This window comes from Notechis scutatus, chromosome 3 (assembly GCF_049901735.1).
Source record: "Notechis scutatus isolate UNSWTSFEM ecotype Mainland chromosome 3, rNotScu1.2, whole genome shotgun sequence".
NCBI lineage: Eukaryota > Metazoa > Chordata > Lepidosauria > Squamata > Elapidae > Notechis > Notechis scutatus.
Window position 1 is genome coordinate 138,951,231 of NC_142011.1, and position 27,692 is coordinate 138,978,922.

Here is a 27,692-nt window from a genome sequence, read left to right on the forward strand (position 1 = left end):
TTGTAAAAACTGGAACATTTTATTTATCAAACATAAATCTAAATCTTAAAAGTATGTACAGCATAATTATATTGCTTATACTCGATAAACATTTCTACCTTTATTTTATTCTGCATTTTCATAGTCTACCAAAAGAGAAATGAAAGCAGGAAGGTAAGATACCTTTTTTCTCACAGCTGAGGTTCCTATTTGATCATTTTCCACATATTTTTCTATTGACTTTTGCTCAACTTTTACAATCAAAATAAAAAGTATTCCTATTACTTGGTGTACTCAGTGCTATACAAACTAAGTTTTATCATTGCAGTTGTAGGAATGTTTAATGTATTGTGAATTTTCCAAAGACTAAGATACAACACAATTAATCCTCTACACGACCATTCATTTAGCAACTGTTTGAAGTTATAAAAGTGAGTTATGACTGGTCCTCACACTTATAACCATCACAGCATCCCCATCGTCACGCAATCAAAATCTGGACGCTTGGCAACTGGCCTGTGTTTATAACGGTTGAAGCCTCTCTGGGATTATGTGATCAAGATTTGGGCTCTTCGTGACTGGCTTGTATGGTTCAGCATCTTGGGCTCATGTGGTTCTCATTTATCATTTTCCCAAAGAGATTCTAGTTGGAATCTTGACTTACTTATAAAGTAATAAAGGCAGGCTAAAAATTCAAAGTCAAGGTCAATGGAGGCTATTACTTAACAACCATGATTCACTTAATGACCATGATGATTTAACAGAACAGAATTAACAGAGTTGAAAAGGACCTTGGAGGTCTTCTAATCCAACCTCCTGCTCAGGCAGGAAACCCCACACCATTTCAGACAAATGGTTGTCCAATCTCTTCTTAAAAACTTCCAGTGTTGGAGAATTCACAACTTCTGGAGGCAAGTTGTTCCACTGGTTAATTGTTCTAACCGTCAGGAAATCTCTTTTTATTTCTAGGTTGCTTCTCTCCTTGATTAGTTTCCACCCATTGCTTCTTGTCCTGCCCTCAGGTGCTTTGGAGAATAGCTTGACTCCCTCTTCTTTGGGGCAGCCCCTGAGATAATGGAACAGTGCTATCATATCACCACAGTCCTTCTTTACACTAGACTAGACATACCCAATTCCAGCAACCAAGTTTTTAAGAAGAGATTGGACCACCATTTGTCTGAAATGATGCAGGGTTTCCTGCTTGAGCAGTGAGTTGGACTAGATCAGGGGTCTCCAACCTTGGCAACTTTAAGACTTCTGGACTTCAACTCCCAGAATTCCTCAGCCAGCAAAGCTGATGATCTCCAAGCTCCCTTCCAATTCTGATATTTGCTTAACAACTGGGGCAAGGAAGGTCATGAAATCAGGCGCAACTCACTTTAACAACCACATCACTTAGTGATGGAACTTCAGATCCCAATGTGGTCATCAGTCAAGGACCACCTGCATTTAATAAAAAAAAAGGTATGAACCAACTTCTCCGAGTCTAGATCAGGGGTGACAAACTCACATCATCTCAGCAGTGTCATGTGACATATTGGGACTTTTTCCCCCTTTGCTAAACTGGGCATGGGTGTGGCCAGAGCGTGACGCATCCAGCCCGCAGGCTGCAAGTTTGACAGCCCTGATCTAGATGGGTATTTGGTGAACTCCCAGGTTTCATTTCAACTCGTCTTGCCCATTTCAATAACACCTATGTCACAGAATCACCCACAAGTCATGATTAAAATGTTTTTACATTCCTTCCAACTTTCTGGTTAGAACGGGGTGGGGTGGGGTGAGGAACGACGTACACGTTTAATTTTTCAACTTCACTTTTCTAGACTTAAACCACTAAGAATGAAAAGCGCTCTTAACCATTTCTCATCCAATTAATTCAGCAATACAGTTGAGATGTATAATGCAGATTAGCCTTGTACAACTTGTCAGACAAAGCAAGCCATATTCAGCGTGTTAATCAAATGGCATTGCTAACAGGAACTCACTCATTACAGTTAGACTTTCTCAAAGATTGGGAATGAGGCTGTAGGACTGAAGTTGAGAAGAACCAGTGAGCCTGAGTTTCCTCCTATACAGTGCATAAATGACTGCATTGTCCCTAGTATACTAACACAGCATTGCTTATCTTCCTGAGAACTGTCCCAAAGGTGCTTTTTCAAGAGGCAACTGGACTTCCTGGTTTTTCCATGAAGACGTTTTGCTTTTCATCCAAGAAACTTCTTCAGCTCTGGAGTAATAAGCATATTACTGTATGCATAGAGAGAAAGCCATGATCACATGGCTAAAGTCATGTGTATTCTCACAGATCACTCAGGGTTCTAGATTCTTACATTGACGGTATCCCTTCCATGTACATTTCCAGTTGGTGATGATTTCTCAGGAAAATTCAAAGCACTGGTGCACATCCTTTAGCTGTGATCCAAAGTACTTTGCCTTCCGTTTACCTCCCAAAATGTAGACTTCAGTGTTCCTGTGTTTATTCCTGAACAGAGGAATGGTGGATGGATCTATGATAATCTTCTGAAGTGGTTATCTGTTCTGATATATCGTAGCCTCTCAGGAAAGGTCCGGTGTTTTGCTGTGCAAAGTAGTACAGCTGCCTAGCAAACACTGGTTCAACCTTAACAAATCAGAAAATGAATGAGTTGAAATGGTGATTACTGGAATAATAATGTTCTGAAATTTTATTTTATCAATTTTGGAGCTAACAGCAATTCATAAAAATCTCACCCTACGTATGCAAACAAATAGCTTGCCAAAACAAAGAGAATGTATCTGCTATCATGATAACAAGTAGATACACAATAGTTCTGGCAAATTTCAATATAAAATATATAGGGTTAAGAAAGCAATGTGGTATATTTTTTCTATTTTATATTTCTAATCTAATATCAATGAATGAAAACAATAGCAAATGATTATTTGATTTAAATGCTCTGCATTAGCTTATAATTAGATTGTATTTGTTTTTCAAGGATATGACCCAAGGAGGAAGAGAATCGGCAATGCAGAGCCATTACCATCCTCTGAATTGGGTGGGGGACAAATGGTGAACCATAGCTTGTGATATCTTGAGAAAAAAAAAAAAACACCCTGTGATTTATCTACTTGCAACTGACATTAGTGTGCAAGCACAGGCTGGAATTTGCAGATACATTTTAGCATTATTTCCTCATTGTACTTTGTTCTGGGTATCTATGACCAAACTCTTCCACAACTATGTATCTGCTGTTCCAGTTCGTTTTTCTTCCCAGTGTTCTGGGGAGTAGTTTAATGTCCATAGTGACATTTCTGGAATGAAGGATTAGCCTCCTTGCAGTCACACGCATGTATGTGGTGGTTCCAGTTCAAGTAGACTGACTTCAAACCTTTGTGGTGGTGGGGATTTGATTTTGCCATTTTGTTTTTAATGGAAGTGCTTAAACAGTATTGACCAAAGAGGATGAAAACAGCTCAACTAGGACTGTCATTAATCTACTGTGTCAGGGGTTCATTTGCTGAATGACAGCATTAGCAGTGACTATTGTCAACACATGCTCAGTTTGCTACACAAACATAAGCATGCACCCTTAACATATTGTTTGGACTCACAAATTGTAAAATAGAATGTATGTCTGACACGAATGCAGTTAAAATAAATTAAATAAATAGAGAATTCACTTTTTGATGGCTCGTCGCACAGTCAGCCAGATGTTCATACTGGATTTGGCATTTTTATCCACCTATCAAGTCCTTCCAAAGGACTCGGGAGAGGCAAATGTTGATGTTTTATGATGTTAGTAGTATCATTGCAGGATGCAAGCTGTTCCAAGTAAAGCTGCCTTTTGCAATTGACTGATGGTGAATTTGTCAAGGCCAATGGATGTTCAGCTGATACTTCAATTGCTTGGGGATTGCATCAAAGGCACTGTTTTATTATTTTTATTATTAATATAAATTTAGGGGACATACCTAAGCTATCATCTGGATTATAGTGAAATTGTTTAACCTGTTTGCAAATTGCAAATTCTCTCACACACACACACACACACACACACACACACACACACCCCAAAGGTCAAGTGATTCTAAAAGGATTGGCTTGTTATTCTAACCTTATATATTCTTTATTAAGCTATTCATTATTAATTTATTAACCTATTCAAAATTCTTTTTATGGAAAATGTTAACAATAAAGCAATCTAAATTTGGTGATTTCCAAAAGTGCAGTTTGGATTTGTAAGTAAATTAGCTGCAAGCTCAAACAGAGCATGGGATATATGATAAGTTCCATGTAAGGAGATTGGATGTTTGCTGCTGATTTATTAACTGAAATATGTTTCTAAACATATGTTTAGCATTCACTAAAAGTGAAGATACAATTGTCAATTATATAGGAATTAATATTGTAGATTGTGTAGCAGTATAATCAGAGAAATTGTGATTATATTGTCAAGCAATCTTAGTTATTTAAACCTGTAGCTTTGGCTTGAGGTTGACCTGATGGTTTAAGAAGAGCTGAACATTTCTGAAACTGAAAATTATTTGTATTCTACATATCGATTGATCAAGCATTTCAATATCGTAAAACAATTTCATAAAGCACTTAGTCTCAGTCCCCTACTTTCTTATTAGCCATGCCTTTAGCATTTATATATTGTATTACATAAATCATTTAGCATATACTTACATGGGCTGTAATTTGTTTTCTCTGTCTTTGTGGATCAGGAAACTCTTCTCCAAAACATAATACAATCTGGAATCTAGGTAATGGACGCCCATGGTGGGCAAATATTTGTAGTTCTAGAAAACAAACAGAAATATTATACTTTGGAGGCTAAATTTAGGACAGTGGTGCAATAATGCATGAAAAATCATCCTACATAGATTCATCAAAGTTTTTTTTAAAGAACCCTATTATCTACCTGTGTTTGAAACAAATAGATAATCCAGTTTCAGTTTGTTTTTCCTTCTATCTTTAAAAAAACATTACAGTTTGCTTCATCTAATATGATTTCAAGACAATACACAATAATATAAAGTATCAATTTTGTTTTATACTGCACTTCCTCCCTAAAAAAAGCTGAATAGCTTATAAAAAGAATAAAATATCCTATAGTGCTTACAGATAGGTAAAATAAGCTTAATAAAATCCTTAGAGAATGCCACAATTAAAACAATTTCATTCTTTAAATTCACGTTCTTCAAAATCGCTATTGTAGCCAGTTAATGCATAAAGTTCTAGGCTAAAGGCAAGATAGAATCAATAACACTATTTAAAAGATTACATAACATCCAACAATCACACTAATGTCCTTTTTTAATAAGGCAGTTTGGGCAATTATATATGTAAGAACAGAGCTTAAAGTAGGTTATGAAGTGGGTACAGTACCAGGCATATATTTTCAGCAAGGTATCCCAATTCTTTGTGACTCTGATAACAAAGACACCAAGAATTCAGTAATTTTAATAATATGCTTTATACAGGAAGAAAGAACCTTGTAGATATATACAATTTTAAGAGAATGAGATCCTTGAATTTAGTCAAGAATTAATAGGTAATCCTGGGTAATTGGTTTAGAATTATGTACTGTAGTTACATTTTTGGCTGCCAAATTGTGCACTTAGGTGAAGTTTATGAAAAATGTTCACAGGCACAAACACATTGCAATAAATTTCAAATTAACAGATCACGAATAATCAAGACAAGATTTTAATTCTAAAGACAGCAGTAGCTAGCAATCCATTATTGAATTTAACTGGTCTTCTAGTGGCAAAATTAGATCTAGGAACATACCTAAAATAAGAATTCCTAACTATATCTTAAAACAGTGGAACTCAGCTGCTACAGATTGAAGAACTATCTGTTTGAAGTTATATTCTCATCAGCATTCAGCTCAGAGGCATCCACAGGTGATGGAGGACAAATGGAGTGAATGACCAAATTATTAACACATTATTATGACCAAAATATTGCCCCTTTATTTCATATGTTCTGATGTCACATATATGTATGAAAGGGAAAGAGCTTGTATCCTGATGGCATCATGCTGCTGTTGTAATTTTGACTGAAGCTTTCAACACTGTTGACTCTTTAATTTAGCTGTATTATTTTGAACTGTTGGCAGTCATCTGGTTCAGTACTCAATGTAGGCACTAGTCCTCCTTCTCTTTCCTTTTTAATAAATTTTATATCAAAGAGTTCCAAAAGATAGGCCACAGCAGAAAATCAATTTCAAAAAAGACTAAGACTACGTTTATTGAGATTGGTTATAACAGAATCTTGAAAGTCAGATTGTGCTATATCTCCTTCTTAAAATTCAGAGAATTATAGAGATGTCTGCCTGAGAAACATCCATATATTATCTCATAGATCTGGGCTTAAAAATGGTTCAGACACTTCTGCCTAGATAAATAACAGTTTTTGTTCATCTCCATTAAGGTCATCCTCCTTGCTCTCTATGTTTATGCATTAATCTTGGCAAAAAATAGCCAATAAAGTGAATCATAGTGAGAAAATGCAGACTACTATAGCAGAAGCAAGAGATCGGCTGTATTAAACTTCACAGAAAAGGGAGAAAATGAGGCCCACCACAATTATTTTTCTGTGGTAGCTATGTGTTCATTTAATAAAGTTTTAACTAAATCAAAAAAACTATGCTCAAAGAACATGTCTAATATAATATTTATCCAATTTTAAAAAATGAAAGTAACAACATACTTGTGTATAATAATATATATTGGGAAAAGGATTACATTCTGTTAATGCTAGAATCATCTATTTCTGGGGCATAATAAATCTTAATCAGGATAAGAAGTTTGCCATATCCCCAACAGAGCTGGGTTTTCAAAACAAAGCTCCAAATTCTAACTGTATTTTACAGTGGTGAGATTCAAAAAAACTTACTAATGGTTCTGTGGGCGTGGCTTGGTGAGCATGGTGTGGCTTGGTGGGCATGACTTGGTGGGCATGGCAGGGGAAGGATACTGTAAAATCTCCATTCCCTCCCCATTCCTGGGGGAAGATTACTGCAAAATCCCATTCCCTCCCTACCCCACTAACCTGATTTCCTGTTCAGTTCTCCTATACAGGGCAACAAAAGAAGCCCCAGCCAATCAGCTGGGACTTGGGAGGAAGAGAATAGATGGAGGCGGGGCCAGTCAGAGGTGTATTTGCCAGTTCTCTGAACTACTCAAAATTTCCACTACCGGTTCTCTAGAACTGGTCAGAACCTGCTGAATACCACCTCTGGGATTGTACATCTAAATGAAAATCAATAAATATTTAAAACCCTGATGCCTTTTGAATGTATGTATGCAAATGAGTTTCTCTACTACCAAAGCAGAGAAGCTGGGGAAAGGGTAAACAGAGGCTGGATTTCAGATACTGTGGAAGCACAAAGGCTGGAGTTCAAAATTGAGAGGATGGAGCAGCTGCAAATTCTATGTGTGGTTATAGGAAGCCAATATTTGAAACAGCAAAAGAACCGATTTTAAAGTCAAAGTCTTAATTGCAAACACAAATGGTAAAATTTTTATATTTTAAAAAATTACCTGATAAAAATTTCTGAGTATCAAAAAGCTTGCACGTCTGCTCTCTTTCCAGCTTGTTAGGCCGGTCACTGCAGAATGCCAGAGGCCCATCCCAATATATCCTGCTTTGACAAAGTCTCTTAGCATAGAGGCCATCGTGGGTCATCCAGAGTATTACTCCTCTTTCCAGAGAAAGCAATTTTTCAGTTGTTTTCCTCTGGTTATGATCTTCTGGATAAGGGAACATAACTTGGTCCATGCCGGTGACTTCGTAGCTATGACCATGAGATATCCTACAGCCCTCAGGACTTGAAGTTGTGACTTCTTTTACAAGAGTTTCATGATAATACAAACAGATGTGCAATCGATAATCTGAAAACATATTTATGCAAAATTATTTTTAACATTTGGTATTGGACAGCTGCATTTCCTATAGTTTAGGACTAGAGAGACAAGTTTTCATCCATTCCTGATTTATTGAACAAACATTATAGCAAAACCTATCAGAAACAGGTTCCATTCTGTTCAATTAAACTCTGAGGGGGCGGGGGGAGGCATAAGGCCATTTTCTCAGGTTAACATTTACTGTGGAAATTATAATTATTTCTCCTTCAAAGATGCTATGATAGAGATTATAGCGAATAATTGCAGTATATTATTATAAAGAATAATTGCAGTAAGTAACATTTGGTTTTGGCATAATGAATTGTGTGAACTCAAAATACTGTGGCTTACTCAACAAATAGTTGTTAAGCATATATTGCATATTTAAGCATGAATCTAATGAATATTTGTGTGTGTAAATAACTACATGTTAAAAACTATTCTATAGAATATTTAATAAAGCTAACCACTGCTAAATACAGTAATGCCAATAGGCCGTATTGTGTGATATTGGAGTATAATTTCTTGGTTTAATAAGAACCAAGCTATGGGCTCATTTATAGCACAGATGAAAAACTTAGCACTATCATGGCTTAAAGAAATATAGCCAAATAAAATATGTGTAGTGTGAGAATAATCATAGCTTTTAAATACTGCTACAAAGTAAAAGTCCTAAAATCCCTGAAAAATGATTTCCTGATCATTCACCAACTGACCTCTTCAATAAATATCATTTTTCCCTGTTAAGCAGTAGTGTAAACAGCTATGAACTATATTCTGGGGAATAAGAAAAGATCTGTTTGTAAATTAAATTACTAAATTGCCAAGCAAAAGGAGATTATATTAGCTGGATTGCTTCAAAAACGATGGTAATCTAAAGAGTTCTGGACAAAATTGCATACCTAAGTAGGATCTTCACTTTCTGGTAGACTACAGAACAGAATTTGTATTTAATGAGATAATCAAAACATTATTTCTAGAATTATACACTTTAATATGCATCCTGTATAAATCATATTTATTTATATATTTTTTATATTTTATAATCCACTTGCTCCTACTAAAATCAGCTTGTAGAAGTTAATAGTATAAGACTAATAAATTACAAAATAATAATTACATCCATAAAATGCAACATAAAATGCACCAATAATACCAAATAATAGAATATCTTTTTTTAAAAATTACAAGCACAATCCAACCACCATCCATAGCACCATTTTCCCTAAAAGGGGGAAATGGAGGTATACAATAGATTTTTAGCTTCTTCCTGAAGGGAACTAGTACATATAGTATGATCAATACTACAAGGGGAAGGGAATTCCATAAAGCAGGTGTCACTACGAAAAAGGCCCTTGGCCCTGTATATTCCAACTAAGTATTATTTCTGGCCATCAACCACAATAAGTCTTTTGAAGATTCCTGGTACTTCTAATCTGTAGTAGAACATAGTGTAATAAAATTCTCAAACAACTTAATCTATAATTAAAATTTTCACTCCCCTGCCCCACATTTATTTACTTCTATCCTACCTTTATTATTTTTACAAATAATTCAAGGCAACGAACATATCCAGCACCCCCTTCCTTATTTTCTCCATAACAACAGCCCTGTGAGGTAGATTGGGATGAGAGAATGACTGGCCCAGCTGGCTTTCATGGCTAAGGCAGGATTTGAACTCCCAGTCTCCTGCTTTCTAACCTGGTGCTTTAACCACCAGACCACATTTACTATGCATTCCTATCTAAATTCTATCTGACATGCAGAGTGACTGTAAGACAGTTTTGATGCCTGACAATTTTAGAGTCTATTTTTGACTCTGACTGGCCCCTGCAGTTTTCTTGGCAAGATTTTGAAAACTGTTTGCTATACCTAGCTTCTTAGGGATGAGAAAGTATGACTGGCCAAAGTTCATTTAGCAGACCTCCTGCCTAAGGTGAGACTAGAACTCATGCTAGAACCTATTGGCTCTCTTTCAAATAAATATGCATGTATTTATATACAGAAGAACAAATGCAGATGAATATTCACTATTTTCTTCTTCTAGGCTCATAGGGAAATATTTATGAGCATTTTTTTAAATCAGAAGTTCACTGTGATTTATTAGATTGTGATGGTGTATACATACCTGACAAGGGAAGAGCTTCAGTAGATCTGATGCTTCCCTCTATTGGGATGCCAGAAGTCTGCGTCTCAGGTGGTGCACAAGCATAAAAAGTCCCAGTTACTTGACAACCTACTTTCATACCAAAAAAAAAAAAAAATGATTTTCAAAAAGCAAAATGAACACGACCGAACAGCCAATAACATTCAAAACTTTCATCTGCTAGATGGAAACAATTATCAACATGTAATACTCTCACTCCTTTAAATATTTTTGATTGTTCATTCTTAAGTTTGATACATTTTCCTTATTAAATCTTCTTCTTTGGTGAATCATCTGAAAAAGTTCCCACTAACTGACTGTGTATAACCTCTATAAATCATAATGCTTTTATCCCATTGCACAATACTATGAAAACAGGAACTGAAGGGTTAGGTGATGGGAAGAGTGAAAAAATAGGGGTGCTTTATCCAGTTTAACTCATATTAGTATTACATTCATAATAAGATTGGATGAATCTTCTCATTCTCTACTTTATCACAAATAATGGTTTTTGGACTGGCTTAGAGCTGCTTCAAAGATAATGATTTGCTTTATGAAAATTCTTTTAAGTTCAGGGGCTTCTGTCTTAGTATTTCAATCTAAATGAAATCAACTTGCATTAGTTTATTAGAATGCCTTAAGAGCGTACACCAAAATTTGCTACCACACATTGAAGGCCAATGAATAGAATAGAATTCTTCATTGGCCAAGTGTGATTAGACACACAAGGAATTTGTTTCCGGTGCATAAGCTCTCAATGTACATGCAACAATATAGAACATTAACATTGTAAAATACATTCTTCATAAAACATTAGATACAATACTTAGTGATAGTCATGGATACTGAATAAGCAATCAATTTAAATCATACTAAGATGCTAAGTAAACAATACAAATCGTAAGATATAAATCATAATATAGGGTTTTTATAGAATTATATTCTGTCCATTCTGTATTTTTGCTGCAAACAAGTAGCTGGCCAAATTTAAAGTAAAGATATCCTGCCTCAGTTTATACGGTACATTCTTGTCATGGTTTTAGAGTTTAGCATATTGTATGAAGTCAACACTTTTTTTATCTAGCGTTGGCTGAGCACCAGGATGTTCACCTTAAATTATCATTTGTACTTTTCAAGTATTAAAGTGAAATTCCGAGAAAGCCTTGATTTTAATTACAGATAGATTGTAAATGCAAGGATTGGTGGCAAAATTTCTTTTCATCACCATCATAAGTGTCAATGGCTGCTAAACAAGGCAATTGCTAAATGAGAATTACCTGTACTTGATGGATAATATGCAACCACTTTTCTATTTGCAATTCTTTCTTCTAATGAAAGGAATCTCCATATTTGGGAAGTCAGAGTGATATTAATAGGTGTTCTGATAATGACAGATTTGTCTTATTCAAAAAAATTATGCTTTGATGCTCTGAGTGATAAATTCAGACTGCAAGTGTCCATTTTCTCCCACAGTAAAAGCAGATATCATAGCATCATTTTTTTCCAGAACCCAGGAAATCTGTACCTTACCCAATCCCCCATCAATCCCTTATCACAAAATTTGCAAAGGTAGACTGCAACCATGGAGAATTTAAAGTGCATAAGTATACACCATTCAAAAAGAATTATAACATTTCATTAATATCAGTCAAAAAAATTGACAAGCAATTTATCAGTCACTGAAATCTATGCAGTTCAGAATTGCTTCATTTTTGTTGCACTCTGCCTAATGTTAGTTTATTTGTACTGCATTAAAATTGATCGGATTTGCTCATAAATAAGCATATAGAGATCAGACAAAGAAAGAAACAAAGCAGTATCTTTTGTCTATTTAGTTTTGTGCAACTTTTTCAGTTTATGAAAGTAAAGAATAGAGTATTCTCAAGGTAACTAAAAACCTTGCTTACATTTGTAATTGGAAGTTGGCTGTTCTTCCTTATCTGCTTTGTTTTCTCTTTTATTTTCAATTTGCCTAGTAAAGCACTCCAATCTTCACTGAGAATATAAAATTTGTTTTATGCATTTAGTTATCTGCATAATACAAACCACACTTAACTGTTTTTAATAGATTTCAGGAATGCTCAAGTGATTTTACTTTCTCTGCAATTTAATATAAAAACACTTTCTTTAGGCTGTATCATAATATTCTTCTTTATACCGTGCCAATTTCTTGCAAATATAGGAACTGTGAGACACATAGAAAGTTCTGCCTTTACCAGAATTAGCTCCCTCATTTTAGTGGAGATGAAAACTTCACGCAAACCAAAGTATGCATGGAGTTCTACCTTCTGCTGAAGTAAACAAATCCAGTTTCTTAACGTTTTTCTTTTCTTGGCTTGGATGCAGATGGAACCCTAAATCAGGAGCCGCTATTTATTTCGTAACTTAAATAAAAATGCCCTGTAGCACGAGAATTTCTTACCATTCTGACATGACGGGCCTTGCCAGTGATGATTACGAGGTGGAAAAGAGACACTTGTACACTGGTACGAAAGATCAGGATGGGACTGCTCTGGTACGTATTCCCTCCAGTTACGGTCATGAGGTACCATGTAGTTTGGAACCTGTGTATTTTATTAAAATAGCACATGTCTTATTTTCAGCCATTTACTAAATTAATCAGTCATTTTCAGCTTTCTAATTAAATATTCTCTTCAGTATATCTGTAAAATGAAAACTCAAACACAGTATTGAGCTTGTTTATATGTAATAAAGAGTTTCCGGAGAGACACAGTTATTGACATACAAGCTTATGGGTGTCTTTTCAAAAGTAAATCCGACTGAATTCAGGCACCTCTCTTCCTGGTAAATAAAATAGGATTAGAACTCTATTATTATCCTTTTACTTCCATCAGGCTTAAACATGCACACACACACACACACCACTGAAACTGAATCCAGTTAATATCTCATATATCCAATGCAGTGAAGACTCAATGATTCCTGAAATTCATTATATGACTGGAGAGAATAAACCTGTGTTTTCCAGATGACAATGTTTCATGTCCTTCTCAAATGGTTGCTCTTTCTGTGAAGGACAAGTTTACTGTAGATGTATTTGTAATGTACTAGTAGTCCTTGACTTGCGACCACAATGGTGCCCAAAATTGCTAAGTGAGACATTTGTTAAGTGAATTTTGCCCCGTTTCATGACCTTTCTTGCCACATTTGTTAAGTGAATCATGGCAGTTGTTAAGTCAGGAGCATGATTGTTAATCTGGCTTCCTCATTGACTTTGCTTGTCAGAAGGTTGCAAAAGATTCATACTGCAAACGTCATAAATATGAACCAATTGCCAAGCCTCTGAATTTTGATCACGTGACTGTGGGGATGCTGCAATGATCTCAAGTATGCAAAACGGTCACAAGTCACTTTTTTCAGTGCTGCTGCAACTTTGAACAGTCACTAAACAAACTGTTATAAGTTGAGGACTACCTTTATGTGCATTGTTTCACATAAATATAAATTTCAGAAAAAATACAAATTTCAGTGGAAATACAAGGGACTCAGAGGGGACTTTACACTTACAATGTATTGAAAGTGAAAGCTGCTGACAATGAAGAATGCATTGATGCAGTTGAACTATTTATGCCATGAATACAACTGCACAAATTCAGTGCTGTTATTGAAAAGCAAAAATAAAATACTTCAGTTATATTTCTCTAGCAGAAGAAATGAAATGAAATGAAACATGCTAAGAGTTCTAATACTAATCAAAATCTATCACAAGAACACCTATAAAGTCGTTTGAAAATATTAGGTTATATTGGATATTTTTAGCCATTTGTTTTCATTCTTAACCTCATGGTACAAGGAAAGAAAGAAACACGCCATCTCTACCTTTTCATTCTCCAATATACAAAATTAAAATAAATGCAAGGGTCATACCTGAGGCGGTAGTGAAGAATATGCTGAATTCAGAGCGAAAGCATTGTTCATAATCATCTGTGGATCTTCTATGCTAAGTTGTTTTGATCCTGTAAATTATTTGTAGACAGAAACAGAGTGATTTATAGAACTTTATAAAAAAGTAGCATCTTGGGAGTATTTAAAAATGAAACCCCTATTGTTAATTTCTAGCAGAAATTATAGTTCAGGCCTCTTTATAGATACAAAGTTCATTTGTATTGTTAGAAAAAAAGACAGAAATCTGAAAGCGTGCAAAGAGAAAACCTATATACATACATACACACAGACATACATAGACATATATAACTACCCTCATCACATTTGACCAAAAAAAATCCGGTTGAGTATTCTTAGGTTTTGAATCCCGAATTTATTAAAACTCTGTTCACTCTTTCTTTTCCTTATATCTCTTTTCACATGCAAGGAACTAGTAGAGTCATGTATGTCCCCATAATGTCTTAGGGCTTCCAATCATCTTGGAAAGCTAAGTTAATTAACTAGCAGAGTTAATTGGCTGACCTCCTGTTCCACTGCAATATTTTACAGTGCTTTCTGTGATCTATGAATTGGGTGACTTTCTTCTCTTGGCAAATCCTGCTTCCCAAATTCTTTCTCCCCTCCCTCTTCCAGAAGCTGGAGGTTCTCCCCACTGTCCCTGATCCAAAAAAACTAAACAAGTTGAGATGAAAAGCAAGGATGAGGGTAGTGTGTTGGCTGACTTTTGTTTTTTGGGGGACCATTGGATATCTAGCTGGCCCAAAGAGATGAAAGGCATGGGTGGGGAGAACAGTGGCAGAACAATGTATAGTGGCACAGAAATTATTATCATGGGGAGAGAGAGGTAAAGCTGGTGCCCATATGGAAGAGAAATAAGACTCCAAGTTTGAAAGGGGGAAAGCAGGTATTAACAGTAACAGTATAACAGAGCTGGAAGGGGTTTTGGAGGTCTTCTTGTCGAAATCCCCTCCTTCCACTCCAGCAGGAGACCCTGTACCATTCCAGACAAATGATTATCCAATCTCTTCTTAAAAATCTCCAGTGTTGGAGCACCACTGATTAATTGTTCCCATCAGGAAATTTCTCCTTGGTTCTAATCTGGATCTCTAGTTAATAAATTTCTATATCTTACTTCTTGTCCTGCCCTCAGGGGATGGAGAATAGGAAGGGGTGGGATTCAATTTTTTTAACAACTGGTTCTGTGGGCGTGGCTAAATTGGAGTGGCTTGGTGGTCATGTGACTGGGTGGGTGTGGCCAACTCAATATCACTCACATCGAGGCACGCATCTCCTCGCCTGGCCTCTCATGACTGTGGGGATGCTGCAACAGTCGTAAGTGTGAAAAATGGTCATGTCACTTTTTTCAGTGCCATTGTAACTTTGAATGGTCACTCCACCCAAGCAAAGTACTAGCAAAGGAGGGGGGGGAAACTCCAGAGAAGTCTAGTTCTTCCAAGAACATAATAAGGGTTAATGGAGAGGCAGATTCTGTAAGCAACACCAGAATGTTTCCTTCCTGCCTTCCTTACAGGATTAGGCCAGTAATTTCTTCTAACAACCGGTTCTCCGAACTGCTTAGAATGTTAACAACCGGTTCTAGCGAATAGGTGCGAACTAGTGGAATCCCACCCCTGAGAATAGGTCAACCCCTTCTCCTCTGACAGCCCCTCAAATATTGGAAGATTGCTATCAAGTTACCCACAGCCCTTCTCTTCTTTAAACTATAGTTCCTGCAACCCTTCATTGTATGTTTTACCCACCAATCCCCTAATCATCTTTGTTGCTCTTCTCTATGCGCTTTCTAGATTATCAACAGCTTTTCTGTAGCTCTAGGCTATCAACTAGTGAGGAGTATCATATTCAAATCCACAATGAAGGATAAGCAGTGGCTGCCAGATGCTTTTTAAGCTTAGTTTAAGGTGCTGTCCTACCTTTTTTTGCTCCTTCTGGCACTATTCTATATACTTTATATGGATCCGATATGTCCAGTTGGCTTCTTTCAACCAGTTCTTCAAAATCATTGCTCTTGTTCAAAGCACAACGCAGCCTTGTCTTCCAAGTGGGAGGATCTGGTTTATCAATGCCTTCTCTGAACTTCCCTTTAAACAGAGCCCAGGCCTGAAAATATTTGCAGAAATTGATCAAAAAAAAAAACAGAATCCTCCAGGACAGTCTGTAGCATTAACAACAATAAGATAAATATCACAATAATAAATATATTCCAAATAAAAAAATTCCTAGAATTATCATGGGGCAAGCTATGCGATTTATATTTTCCTTCTGGTAGTTCTGTTTAGAATCTAATTGTTAGTGAAGGTGTAAGACAAGCCTGGAGCAAATTTAGCAGTAATGAGACACAGGTTCAAGATTCATTATATCTATGTCACTTCTATAAGAACTAGGTGGTGTGACAACTGAATATTTGTGATACATCCTTCACCACTTCACTTCAAGTTTTCCTTGTGGGGATATGGCAACTAAAGCAGGCACAGAAACCTTACAGTGTCTTCTATACGTTGTGTAACATCTAAACCAACCTTGAACCCAGATGGCAGAAAGTAAAAACTATAATAGAGAGAAAACAATGTGTACTCAATAAACAAGTGTACTAATGTTAAATGTGATGGTTGAATAACTAAGGAGAAAGATTGTGCCATATGAATTCTACCAGTAGGGTATAGAGTCGCTTTAAAAAAAATACTTACTATTAAAAGTAATTAGCTAAACTCATTTTAGCAGAAATTTAACAGCATTGCTTCAGGTAATACTCCTCAATAACAATATAAACAAGGGAGTTTTAGAAATAAATTCTTACTAAACAGTTATGGTGCTTGCTGAAGTTAATGAAAAAGTCTGCAATCCTATTCAAAATTATACACAAGTCCAATTGATATCTATGGGATTAAAGTATATGCAACTGTGATGAGGCTTGCAGACCTAATGAATTAAGCCTTGGGGCAATTAATCAAATGAGAAAAAAAGAAATTATACAGCATGGTAGGAATCTGCCAAGTGTGACAGAAAAGCATTTTAGTTCAGCAACATCTAGGATGTAAGTTGAAGGAAGAAAATAGGATAGTATTGTCAGTAATTTAAGTTAAGGGTGAGATCTCCCAACTGGAACTATATGCAAAATAGCAACTCAGAAATAAGGGTGGATGCCCAGAGAGGATTAAGGAGCAAGGCAGTTTTAAGTGCATTGCAATCGAGGAATTTATTTTTAGCAGCAAAACTGAGCTCATGCCACATTCATACAAAACTCATATCTAGTCCTCTTCCCTCAAGCTTTATTCATTAAAACACCCTGATGTTGAAAGTGATGGAAGTACTATAAAGCCACCTGAAACTCAAAAAGGCCCTTTTGATCTACTGCAAACCTCTATCTTTTTCTTGTGATTTCCATGACTTTTAGCTTATAAGAATTGCCCTAAAAAAATTCGTTTAAGTTGCTCAATTTAGTATTTGGTGAGATATTTTTTTTCTTGTTTTAGTGTATACTCTTGAACAGGTTGTAAATACAATTTGTGACAATTCCCATTTTAAGCCTACAGCTTTGGAGAAGGTTTTGTTATATTGGGAAATTAATCTCACGAGTTTAGTGGATGGCATCTGGACTTAGACTTGAGAAACCTGGATTCAAATCCCAGATAAGTCATTTAATTTATTGAGTATCCTTTGTTAGCATGCCTCTCAGGTCTTCTATCTTGTTGTGGAAACAAAAACTGGATTCATTCTTTGGACACACTGAATTCACAACCATGCATGTCCATTGTTAGAGATGTGATTTCTCTTCACTGGAAAATGTGGTGTTTTATTATAGTACCTATGTGAGGAACATGTAGGTTGAAATGAATCCTAGGTTTCAAGAATTAACTCTGATGATCTCACCATTATTACCAAGCTCCATCTTACCACCACTGTCAAGTAGATAAAAGCTGCAAGTCCCATAATCTCATAAGTGTTTCTCTCAGATAGAGTTAATAAGGAAAGCAATCATAAAACTGACTGGTATTGTCGACTCCAACCAATATCAGAATACCTCGCCTTTCTCTACAACATTCATTTTTGGGTGCAGGATGCACAAGATCCAGTTTGGGAGGGTAAAATACAGTATTTTATTATCCAGATTAAGTCTATTAAACAAAGACTATTCACCTACACAAGATTAAGTCTATTGAACAAAGACTATTCCCAACCAGCCTTCCCAAACAGACACCACCTTCTTAACGCTTTGAACTATAACTCCCATTTCCCCCTAATCAGAACAAAGTTGAGGCTACTACAGTGAGTTAGTAGTACTCACTACTACTTCTTGGGGGGGGGGGGGCAAGTGGGAAGGTAAAACCTGCGGAAAAGGGAGAAATCTGAAGCAGGTTCACCAAGACAAGAAAAAGAAAGGACAATTAGAAAGAATGGGAAAAAAATCAAGAACAAAACCCAGAGCCTAAATAAATTAATTTAATTTCAAGGGTAGGTTTCTGGGATTTTTTTTTTTTTTTAAACCCTGTGCTTTGTAATAAAGAGCATAAGGTCACTGTAAAGGTAGCGGCAAGAACCAGCTTAGAGAAGAAAGCTGGGACCATTAGAGAGAGAGAGAGAGAGAGAGAGAGAGAGAGAGAGAGAGAGAGAGAGAGAGAGAGAGAGAGAGAGAGAGAGAGAGGCAGAGAGAGATATCTCTGAGGGACGTTGCCTCCAACTCCTACAAACAGGTGCCACCCGGCTCCTTCAACCAGCTTCCCTCAGTCCTACGAACTCAGATGGGTGCCCCATGGCGAGCGATTGATGGAGCGCCCCCTTCCCACCCGCCCTCCTCTCTTCAAGGTGTACCTTGAAGAGAGCGGCGTCTTCGTCGCGGTTGTAGTCCTGCTTGCCCGCGTGCTTCCAGGGGATGCGAAAGATGCTCTTCTCCTCGTTCTCCCATACCAAGCCCGGGTACTTAGTGCTGTCAATCTGCTCGATCAGCCACTGCCGGAGTTTCCCGTTGCCGGAGCTCACCGAGCTCATGCCGCCGCCTTCGATGCTGCTGCTGGTGCTGCTGCTGGTGGTGGTGGTGCCGCTGCCTTCTAAGTTCATACCAGGCGCCCCGCCAGATTCGGCTCCTCCTGCTCCTCCTCCCCTGACGAAGGAAGGAATGGGGGGGGGGGAGGAGAGTGTGAGCGGCCCCGCTCGGTCACGTGCGCCCGGGCGCGCACGTCAGTTCCAGACAAAAAAAGTCCGCTGCGCTTTCCCGCTCGCCGAGCCGCCGCGCTTTTCTCCACGCGGAGGAGGCGCGCGCGAGGCAAAACCCCGGCGTCTCCGATTTACCGTTTCCAGGAAAAGCTCTCCCCGTTTCTGCCCTTCCCCTTGTTCTTTGCTCTGGGCCGCCTCTTTCTCGGCGAGCGCGGCTTCAGTAAAAAACAAAACAAAACCTCGCCACAACCAAAAACCTCGCCCGCTTTCTGAGAGCACTGAGGCTGAGAGGTTGTTGTGTGTGTCTGCGTGGGTTTGAACTTTGGAGTTCGAGCCCAACAGGCTTCCTTTACCTCAGAGGTCTCCAAACATGGCAACTTTAAGACTTGAGGACTTTAACGTTGAAGTCCAACAAGTCTTAAAGTTGCCAAGTTTGGGGACTTCTGCTTACCTACAACAGCCTTTGAGCCTTTCGGGTTGGTGTTTACAGAACAAGCAGTTGGAGACGCCTGTCAGAATCCGTGCGCCTTAACGGTTCACCGAGCGCGGCTTTTTCGGGGCTTGCAAACCAGTCTGGTGGAGCTGTTTAAGCACCAGGCTACCTAGAAACTCGGGAGGCCGCGAGTTCTAGTCCCGCCTTAAGCACCAAGCCAACTGGGTGCCAAAACTTGGGCCAGACCCCCCCCCTATCTCTCTCAGCATTAGGAAAAAGGCAACAGCGGCAAACCACTTCGGAAAATCTTGCCAAGGAAAACTGGAGGGACGAGTCCAGGGATAAATAAATACATTTAAAAAAGAAACAACACCCTGATTTAGGTACCTCCTCTCCCCAAAAAAGCCAATCTGGAGAAGACCAACCCTTGAATCTTCTTACGCTTCTCGCTAAATCAGGCTCGCCTGATTCTCTAGATCGCCTGCTATAATACAACCCGGTGTAATGAGACGCGCCTGCACGCACAAACACCCAACAGACGTCTTCAGATGAGTTGGTGGTTGGTGTGTTCCCCCACCCCCACCCGCTATCCCTCTACATCAGAGGTCTCCAACCATGGCAACTTTAAGACTTGTGGACTTCAACTCCCAGAATTCTCCAGCCAGCTCTGCTGGCTGGAGAATTCTGGGAGTTGAAGTCCACAAGTCTTAAAGTTGCCATGGTTGGAGACCTCTGCTCTACACTACAGCATAACCTCCTCCCCCAACCAATCAATCAATGGTTCCATCGGCATCAACCGTCCTCCTCAGGTTAAGTTTCAACGTCTAGACCCACAGCTGTTGGTCTCCTCCAGGGTCCCTTCTTCCAGAAGGCTGCAGGGTTGACGGCCTTCCTTCAACCACCGGTTCCATCCCTACCTTCTCTCGCTCTCTATAGGACTAACTTGCCGTTTTCCCGAACGTCACTTTCTTCTCCGCATTTGCTTTCCCTTCCCTTCCCTTCCCTCCTCTCTTTCTCTTTCTCTTCCAGTACGAGTACCTAACCCCGCCAAAAAAGCAAGCTCTGCCTTTCCGGTCATTTTCTGCTTGAAATCCAGACTTTTTGCCCGCAAACCTGCCTCGACGAGGCTTCGACGTACTCCTCGTCTATTAGTATCCCCCCCCCGCCATAGTCCGAAGCACTGAGCACACCGTTCCCTCCTCTCCTGACACATACATACAACTTCCTCTTGACAGACCTTGTTTGGCGCTAATTCTATCCAGAGACCTGTTGGTTGTTCCTTTTTACCCCCGGGAGCAAAACACCGCCTCTCTCTTTCTAACCCACCCACCTCGCCGCGTGACAGTTTCTTGCCTCCCACTCTTCGCCATTCCTCAGACGGAGCCCACTTTCTCTCTCTCTCTTTTCCCCCTCCCTCCTTCTCCCCTCCCCCTCTTTTTCTCTCTCCCTCTTATCTCTCTTTCTCTCCCTCCCTCGCTCCTTCTCCTCTCCCCCTCTCCCTCTCATTCTCTCTCTTCCTCTCTCTCCCTCTTTCTCTTCCTCCCATTCTCTCTCTCACACTTTCGTTCTCTCTCCCCTTCCCTCCCTTTTTCTCCCTTTCCCTCTATCTCCCTTTCTCTCCCTCCCTCCCTCTCTCCTTCTCCCCTCCCCTCTGCCTCTCTTTCTCTCTCTCCTTCTCTCCTTCCCTCTCTCCTCGCTCCTTCTCCTCTCCCCCTCTCCCCTCATTCTCTCTCTTCCCCTCTCTCCCTCTTTCTCTTCCTCTCATTCTCTCTCTCACACTCTCGTTCTCTCTCCCCCTTCCCCCTTTTTCTCCCTTTTCCCCCTATCTCTCTTTCGCTCTCCCTTCCTAGATTTGCAGGTCGCCCTTCTCTCTTTTTCACCCACCAGCCCCAGCCGCCGAGTCTCGGTACCTCTCTCTTCCCACGTACTCGCGCCCTGGCCTCTCTGCGGGGAAACTCCTCACATTTACCCGCCACAACGCCGGCCGTCAATGCCTGCCCCCACTCGTGTGGTTAGGAAAGAGGGAAGGCGGCGGCGCTTCTGCCCCCCCCCCCCACTTTTTTTTTTACATCGCGCACCTCCCGAAAGCGCCTCCGCGAGTCTCTTCCCCCTTCAGGACCCGTTTCCTCGCAAAGAGCCCGAGACTTTGGGGGGGGATTCTCCGCTGCGGCTTTAGCGCCTCTGCCCACAGCAAGCTTCCCTTGGGGGGCATTTCGGGCCGAATTCGGCTGAATTCGGCCGGATGAGTGTCAGGGCTCGCTCCGCTGCAGGAAAAAAGTGATCAGGCACGCACCATCCGGAGCGCATCTTTAGTGAGGCTGTGTCGACGAGGCAATCCAGAAAGCCCCTCAGCCCGCCCTTCCCATCCGTAGACTCCAAGCACGAGTTTAGAGCGCGCCAGCCTTCCCCATCCCGCTCCTTGTCAAACAGGGTCCAAATCTCGGCGGGACGGCTGAAAGAGAAGAGACGTTGCTGTCTCTTCGAGGGATTTATATAAGCCCGCGTGGCTACGGCTGCCGTATATAAAGCAACAAAACCCGGAAAGGGGGTGGGATTTCAAAGCAAAGCCTGTTTCAATGGACAGCTAGATACTTCGAAAACCTCGCTCTCCCCGTCTCTCCCCCCCATCCCACGCCCGAGTCCTTGGGTGGCTATTCAAAGGAAATGTCTATCCGTGAACGTAGGAGGTTGCTCCGATCAAAGCCATAAGACTTTGGCCGTCTGAGCCGCCGGTGGTGCTTTGATAGAGCCGCCTAACTTTGCGCCATCAGGAAACGAAGGGGGCGGGCTTTATAGGGGGCGGCGGGCTCAACTTTACAGCGAAGGTATTAGACAGTATTAAGGGAAGCCATCCTGGGAGTGGGGATCAACAGATAAGAAGAGGCTGCCATCCTGTATATATATTTTTTGACCCTAACTCTGTGGGCAAAATCGGGAGGGTGGGTGGGTGGGTGGGACAGCAGAAAGGAAAGTATGGATCCAGTTTTTTACACGGAGCTGGCAAAGACATCCCTAACGTTTGGGGGTATTTCAATCCCCAGGCTCTTAGTTTTGGCCTCGGGCTCACCACCTTCCCCACCCTGGGTGCTGCAGGTGCTGGATTTCACCTTCAGTAATCCCAGGCCTGACCGCTGGTGAATTGGGGGCCGGTTAATTCATTCGTCGGGAAGGAATTCAAATGGTCGTGAATTCCACGTAGGATCCTGGTCTCTGAGGCGCTTTGCTGTGGATCTGGTTCCAAACCCCTTCAACCCAGAGATCTCCTTCTTTCCCTTCTAAAAGTTTTAAGTTCGCCCTGTTCCATACGGAGAAGGGAGAAAAGTTTCCAACAGAGCTCTTTGAGATTAGAATCAAAGCTCATCCGGCCCAACTTCGAGTCCAGTTTACTTCAGAGGTTCTGTTTCATCCAGCTAAAAAAAAAACATCCATAGCACCTTACCTTCTAAACTAACTTCCTCGTCCCAGCATCTCCATAACTCCCATATGGACAGCGCTGGCTTGGGGAACATAGTTCCAGCGCATTTTTGGAAGACTCGGAGATAGAGGCACAGCTCTGTGTACCTGTGGATTTTCTTCCAGTTCAAAACCTTTCTCCAAAAGAGCTCATATCGGGCTTACAAGAACCTCTCATTTTATGCTTGGGTGAACAAGAGTGACTCCCCAACGTTATCCAGTGGACTCTATGGTCAAGTAGGAATTTGAACCTGACTACTCTGGACCCCAGTGGCACCGAAGCAAGGAAGTAGCATGGATGTGTTCCGGTTCTCTATCAGACTTCCTACATCTAGTATCTCTCTTTCTGCCAGGCGTTATCAGACCATCCCAAGTGTTTTTTAGAAACCTATAAGCAGGGTTGGAAACCAGTTGTTCTCTCCCAGCGTTTCAAGTAACCAATGAAGCCCCAAAGTGGACAAAATTAGGCATATATTCCACTAATTTATAGAACTCCGTTACAAAGCCAGTGCTAGCCCTTGATCAGACTGATGCAATAGTGGCTACTGACAGAAACTGCCTCAAAAAACTGCCCAGACCTCACTTCCTGGGGGTGAGAGAACCATCTGTTTATTGATATTTCTGCTGCAAATAACTATCTCGACTAGGACCGATGCCTTTAAAAAGCAACTGGATTGTTGGAGAGACTATGCTGTTTCATCACCTTCACCGGGCTTAATTATTCAGGGAGCGTTTCTATTTATTTTCAGAAAAAGGTTGGGAGATTCGAACTCTCTCGTCAATATTCCTGAGTGTTTGTCTCCTGCCTCTTTCCCGGGGGGAGGGGGAGGTAAAGTGGTAGCTCCTCTCTGGCTTCTTCAATGAAGAGTGGCTAGCCCCTGGCTTTGCAACGGAGTTGTGTAAATTCATGGAATATATGCCTGACTAAATAGACCATACATTCCAACTTCGAAACAATTGATTTCCAACCCTACTTATAGAAAACTTCTGGGTTTAATGGATGGCTGTCTGGCAGGAAAAAAAATACTATGGTAGATGTAGGAAGTCTCGTAGAGAAGTACAAATCCATACTATTTTCCTTGCGTCAGTAGACGAAACCAAGCGAGATGCAAAAAGTGACACAAGATAATTCCAGATTGGGATTCACCCTTTCCGCCAATAAACCTTAGGGGCATACCCGGGGAGGCGGGGACCGAAAGAGAAGTAGAGAAGGGTGGAAAGCGCAGAAGCGATTAACAGAGGCTTTTCCTTCAATGAAATTTAGTCCTCTGCAGCGACTCGGTTATCAATAGGACGAACCTATTAAGTGAGGCTATTTAAATACTGCTTATTAAGTTTTAAATTACTGTCGATAGGACACACACACACACCTTCTTCGCTGTGCAGATACATCAGCGAAAGCTGATGACTCAGAATTAGTAAAACCCTTGAAGATCCAGTTTACCGGAAAGCGAGGACGGGGTGAATTACAAGGCAAAACTGCATCCCTCTTTGGGCCAGTCGGGCTAAATTTTAGCCTAACGCAAAAAAAATTGGAGCGCCTCTTTCAACGGGCAGGAGGGCCTTTTGCGTAGCAGAATATGCAGGGAACTGTTCGAACCTGTTCTTTTCGCGGGATTCTGCAGTGGCTCAGAAAGTCAGTTCGCCAACAGAGGAGATTTAAACCAGTTGTATAGATTGGGCCATAAATGAACGTGTGTGCGGCGGGTGTGTAGTCTCCTCTCATGCTCCCCTCAACTAAACACGGGGGGGGGGGCTTAGTCTACACACAATACCATATACACGGTGCCATGCCGACATAGATTAGTGAAGGGTTAATATTTCCCCCCACAGCCTCTCTACAAACTAGCAGGTTCCGGAAGAACCTAGAATAAAAATGTAGCCCAAATTCCATCTTTTTTCAAGGAATTTTAGAATCACCCTGCTTGCGTTTGAAAGAAGAAATAAGCAAATCTTGCCCTGATTAAAATTCCAGCCCTCAACCGTTATACATGTAAAGAAATACGTCCCATTATTTTATGGGACTAAGTTTATGGGCTCACTCGACTGAAATAGGCGTGCGGACTTGAGAGGATATCGTGCAGGCACATTGCTGCAACTTTCCAGATTCTGCTCGGTTTCAGGTGTAACGTGCAATTTCCTAACCAGCAAAGTTGTTTTAGAAACTACGAGGTCCGAACTCCAAAATAACCGGAGGTGGCCAAATTAGGAAAATTATCTTAAAAGAAGAGGGGGGGGGAACCAGACCATCACCACCACCATGAACAAGGTTCCCTTCGGCGAGTTGAAAATTAGATTTAAAACTGAGCAGAAATCCACCTCCAGGGGCTCAGATTTATCCCCACATGGACCAAGGCGGGCTTCATTTCGCTCCCAGGCTCTTCCCGCCGGCGCCCCTTCCCCTCTTTTTAATAGCTCCCACCACCAAGTTCGACAGTCTTGGGGTCACTAACGCCAGCAAGCTGGAGCGCCGTCCCTCCAGGCGACGTGGACTCCTCAGAGTAGTATCTACTCGGTTTCATTCATAAAACGCGACGCTGCAGACCAAGGGTGGGGAAGGGAGCGAAGCACGAAAGAAAGGTGTTGAAACAACTCGAAGGAAGCCGACGCTAGATTAGATTAGAACTTGGGATCTAGAGCCAAAGGGGGGGGGGGGGAGAGAATAATTTCACACACACCCCCGTACGAAATGAAACGACTGGTTTTTGGATGGACCACACAGCAGGTCTATAGTATGAATCTCTCTACAGCGCCGAGCAATGCTCTGTTTTTGGACCAAAGAAATGGGCGGCCATTCAAACTGAACAAATTGAATGAAATGTCCCTTCTACACACCAACTTCTCTCTGTCTCATTTTTAGTGCTTCTACGTTTTTTTTTTCCCCACCGCCTCTAGGGAAAAGAACGGAGAACCTCAACTATCGGAGTTGCAAACTATTTTGGAAATCTTCGGCTGGCCCCACCAGTATGGATTTTAAATCAGGGCAAACTTTCTTTCTTTCTTGAAGAGTAAGGGGAATTATGAGTAAAATGCCTTTGGACGAAGAAATGAAGCAGGACCTTCCTTCTTCCCTTTTACGACCATTACCTGAAGTTAGGAAATTACTATGAACAGGAATTCCCACCGTCCCTGAGAGCACTTTCCTAATTCAAGACGGAAAAGTTTAACTTCACCAGTTGGTTTTTTTTTTTTTTTTTTTTTGCCTAATAACAGGTGAAGCCGCTAGTCCAATTCTGGGAAGAAGGGGTGGAAGAGATCCAGCAAAGAGATTGACAGTTAAAATATATTCTTTCTGGATCTGATAGACCTTCCTGGAAGGGAACATTGGCTCACCATTGGATTTTCTCTCTTCAGTCACCGGCCCGTCCATTTTTTGCACGTTTTCCCAGTGCGGGGATACAAGTCGCTCCTGAGAAAAGGCACCGAGGTATTCCTGCTTTTCCCCGACGCTCCTTAGCATCTCACCAGGAATAACTCTTCGCGCCGTCCTCCTCCCCTGCCCCAACAGTCCTCATTTTGGCCGCCCCATCTCCGGCTCTTCTCAAGAGACGATTTTTCCCCGGTCCCCACTCTCCCGATCCTAAATAGTGACAGAAAGTGAAGTCCCCTTACCTCCGTCTCTTTCGTTCTCCCTCTCTCTCTCTCTCTCTTTCTCACTTCCTTTCCAAATTCCGGGAACTCCGCTTTCTTAAAACGATTGAAGAATGGGGGGCAGAGAGGATGATGGGATCAGGTTTCAAATGAGAAAAAAAACAAAATGAGTTAACGGAGCCCAAGAGGATCTTTAAAGTCTGAAGCGAAAACGTAGAGAGGAGGGACTTGGACGGGGGTGGGGAGAGGGGGGGGCTGGAGGAGGCGGGGCTTTGCACCCGCCTTCGGCCCTGCGGGGCTAAGAAGCGCCGGAAGGGTGAGGCGGTCGGTTGGTCAGTCTTCTGATGGATGGACTTGAGGTGGGACGCGCGCTCTCCAGATCCTAAAGGATGGGCAAGAAGAGCTTGGCTTCCAGAGGAAAGGAAACCGCCACGCTTTCGGGCGAGCGCTCTGAAACGGAACCACGCGCCTACCTACACAAGCTCTTCCTTCACGCGATTGTCCATCTTTCCCGCACCCTCCAAATAAACCAGATTTTAAGAATAATGGCAACAGGGTAGAACGCACGTTAGAGGGCGTAGCAACATCGTCGGATGCCCAGGAAGGCAAGAAACTCGTCCGATCCCGGTCAAAATGCCAGAGATTGTGAATGTTTCTGTCTCCTTTCGGGAAGATATCTCATTTCACACACACGCGCACACACGTACGCACACCAAATAGGTGGCTTCCCATGTGCATACTAGTATCTTGATGATAGTACTATATTTAGTGTTTTGAGACGATCAACTGCTCTGGAGCATCTCAGGGGATTTTTTTTTTTAAACTTCGGACAACAGGATTGACAGCGGAATTTAGTTCCCACTTTCAGTCGACTGAGTAGAGCCAAAAAAAATAAAAAATAAAAAATCTAGCGCGATCCCCGGAGATGTGAATCGGCTCCGAATTAACATGAAAACTTTCGAGGGGAGGGGGAAATCTCAACTGTCTTTTAGAGCCCGATCGTGTGGCTCGTAAAATTTTTTTAAGGGTTTAAATTGGTCACATTTATTCTGAAGAAGGGAGAAAAAAAAATCCTCACAGCACCTGAACTGGAACGGCCGCCTTGCAGAGAAAACCCCT

The 27,692-nt window shown here is 40.8% G+C and overlaps 1 protein-coding gene across 2 annotated transcripts; it reads right to left on the bottom strand.

Moving 5' to 3' along the window:
• On the bottom strand, window positions 1-26,752 carry IRF4 (interferon regulatory factor 4). Of its 2 annotated transcripts, none has more exons than XM_087961220.1 (9): window positions 26,595-26,752; window positions 18,755-19,043; window positions 15,859-16,045; window positions 13,910-13,998; window positions 12,444-12,585; window positions 10,004-10,111; window positions 7,513-7,863; window positions 4,649-4,761; window positions 1-2,599 (listed from the first exon to the last, which is right to left on the bottom strand). In XM_087961220.1, the coding sequence occupies exons 2-9, from the start codon at window positions 18,998-19,000 to the stop codon at window positions 2,456-2,458; spliced, it is 1,380 nt and encodes a 459-aa protein (XP_087817346.1). In that variant the 5' UTR covers window positions 19,001-19,043; window positions 26,595-26,752; the 3' UTR covers window positions 1-2,455. The 2 variants fall into 2 exon arrangements, with proteins under 2 accessions (XP_087817346.1, XP_087817345.1); XM_087961219.1 differs by having other exon boundaries at window positions 10,004-10,114.
• Between the last annotated feature and the right edge of the window lie 940 nt (window positions 26,753-27,692).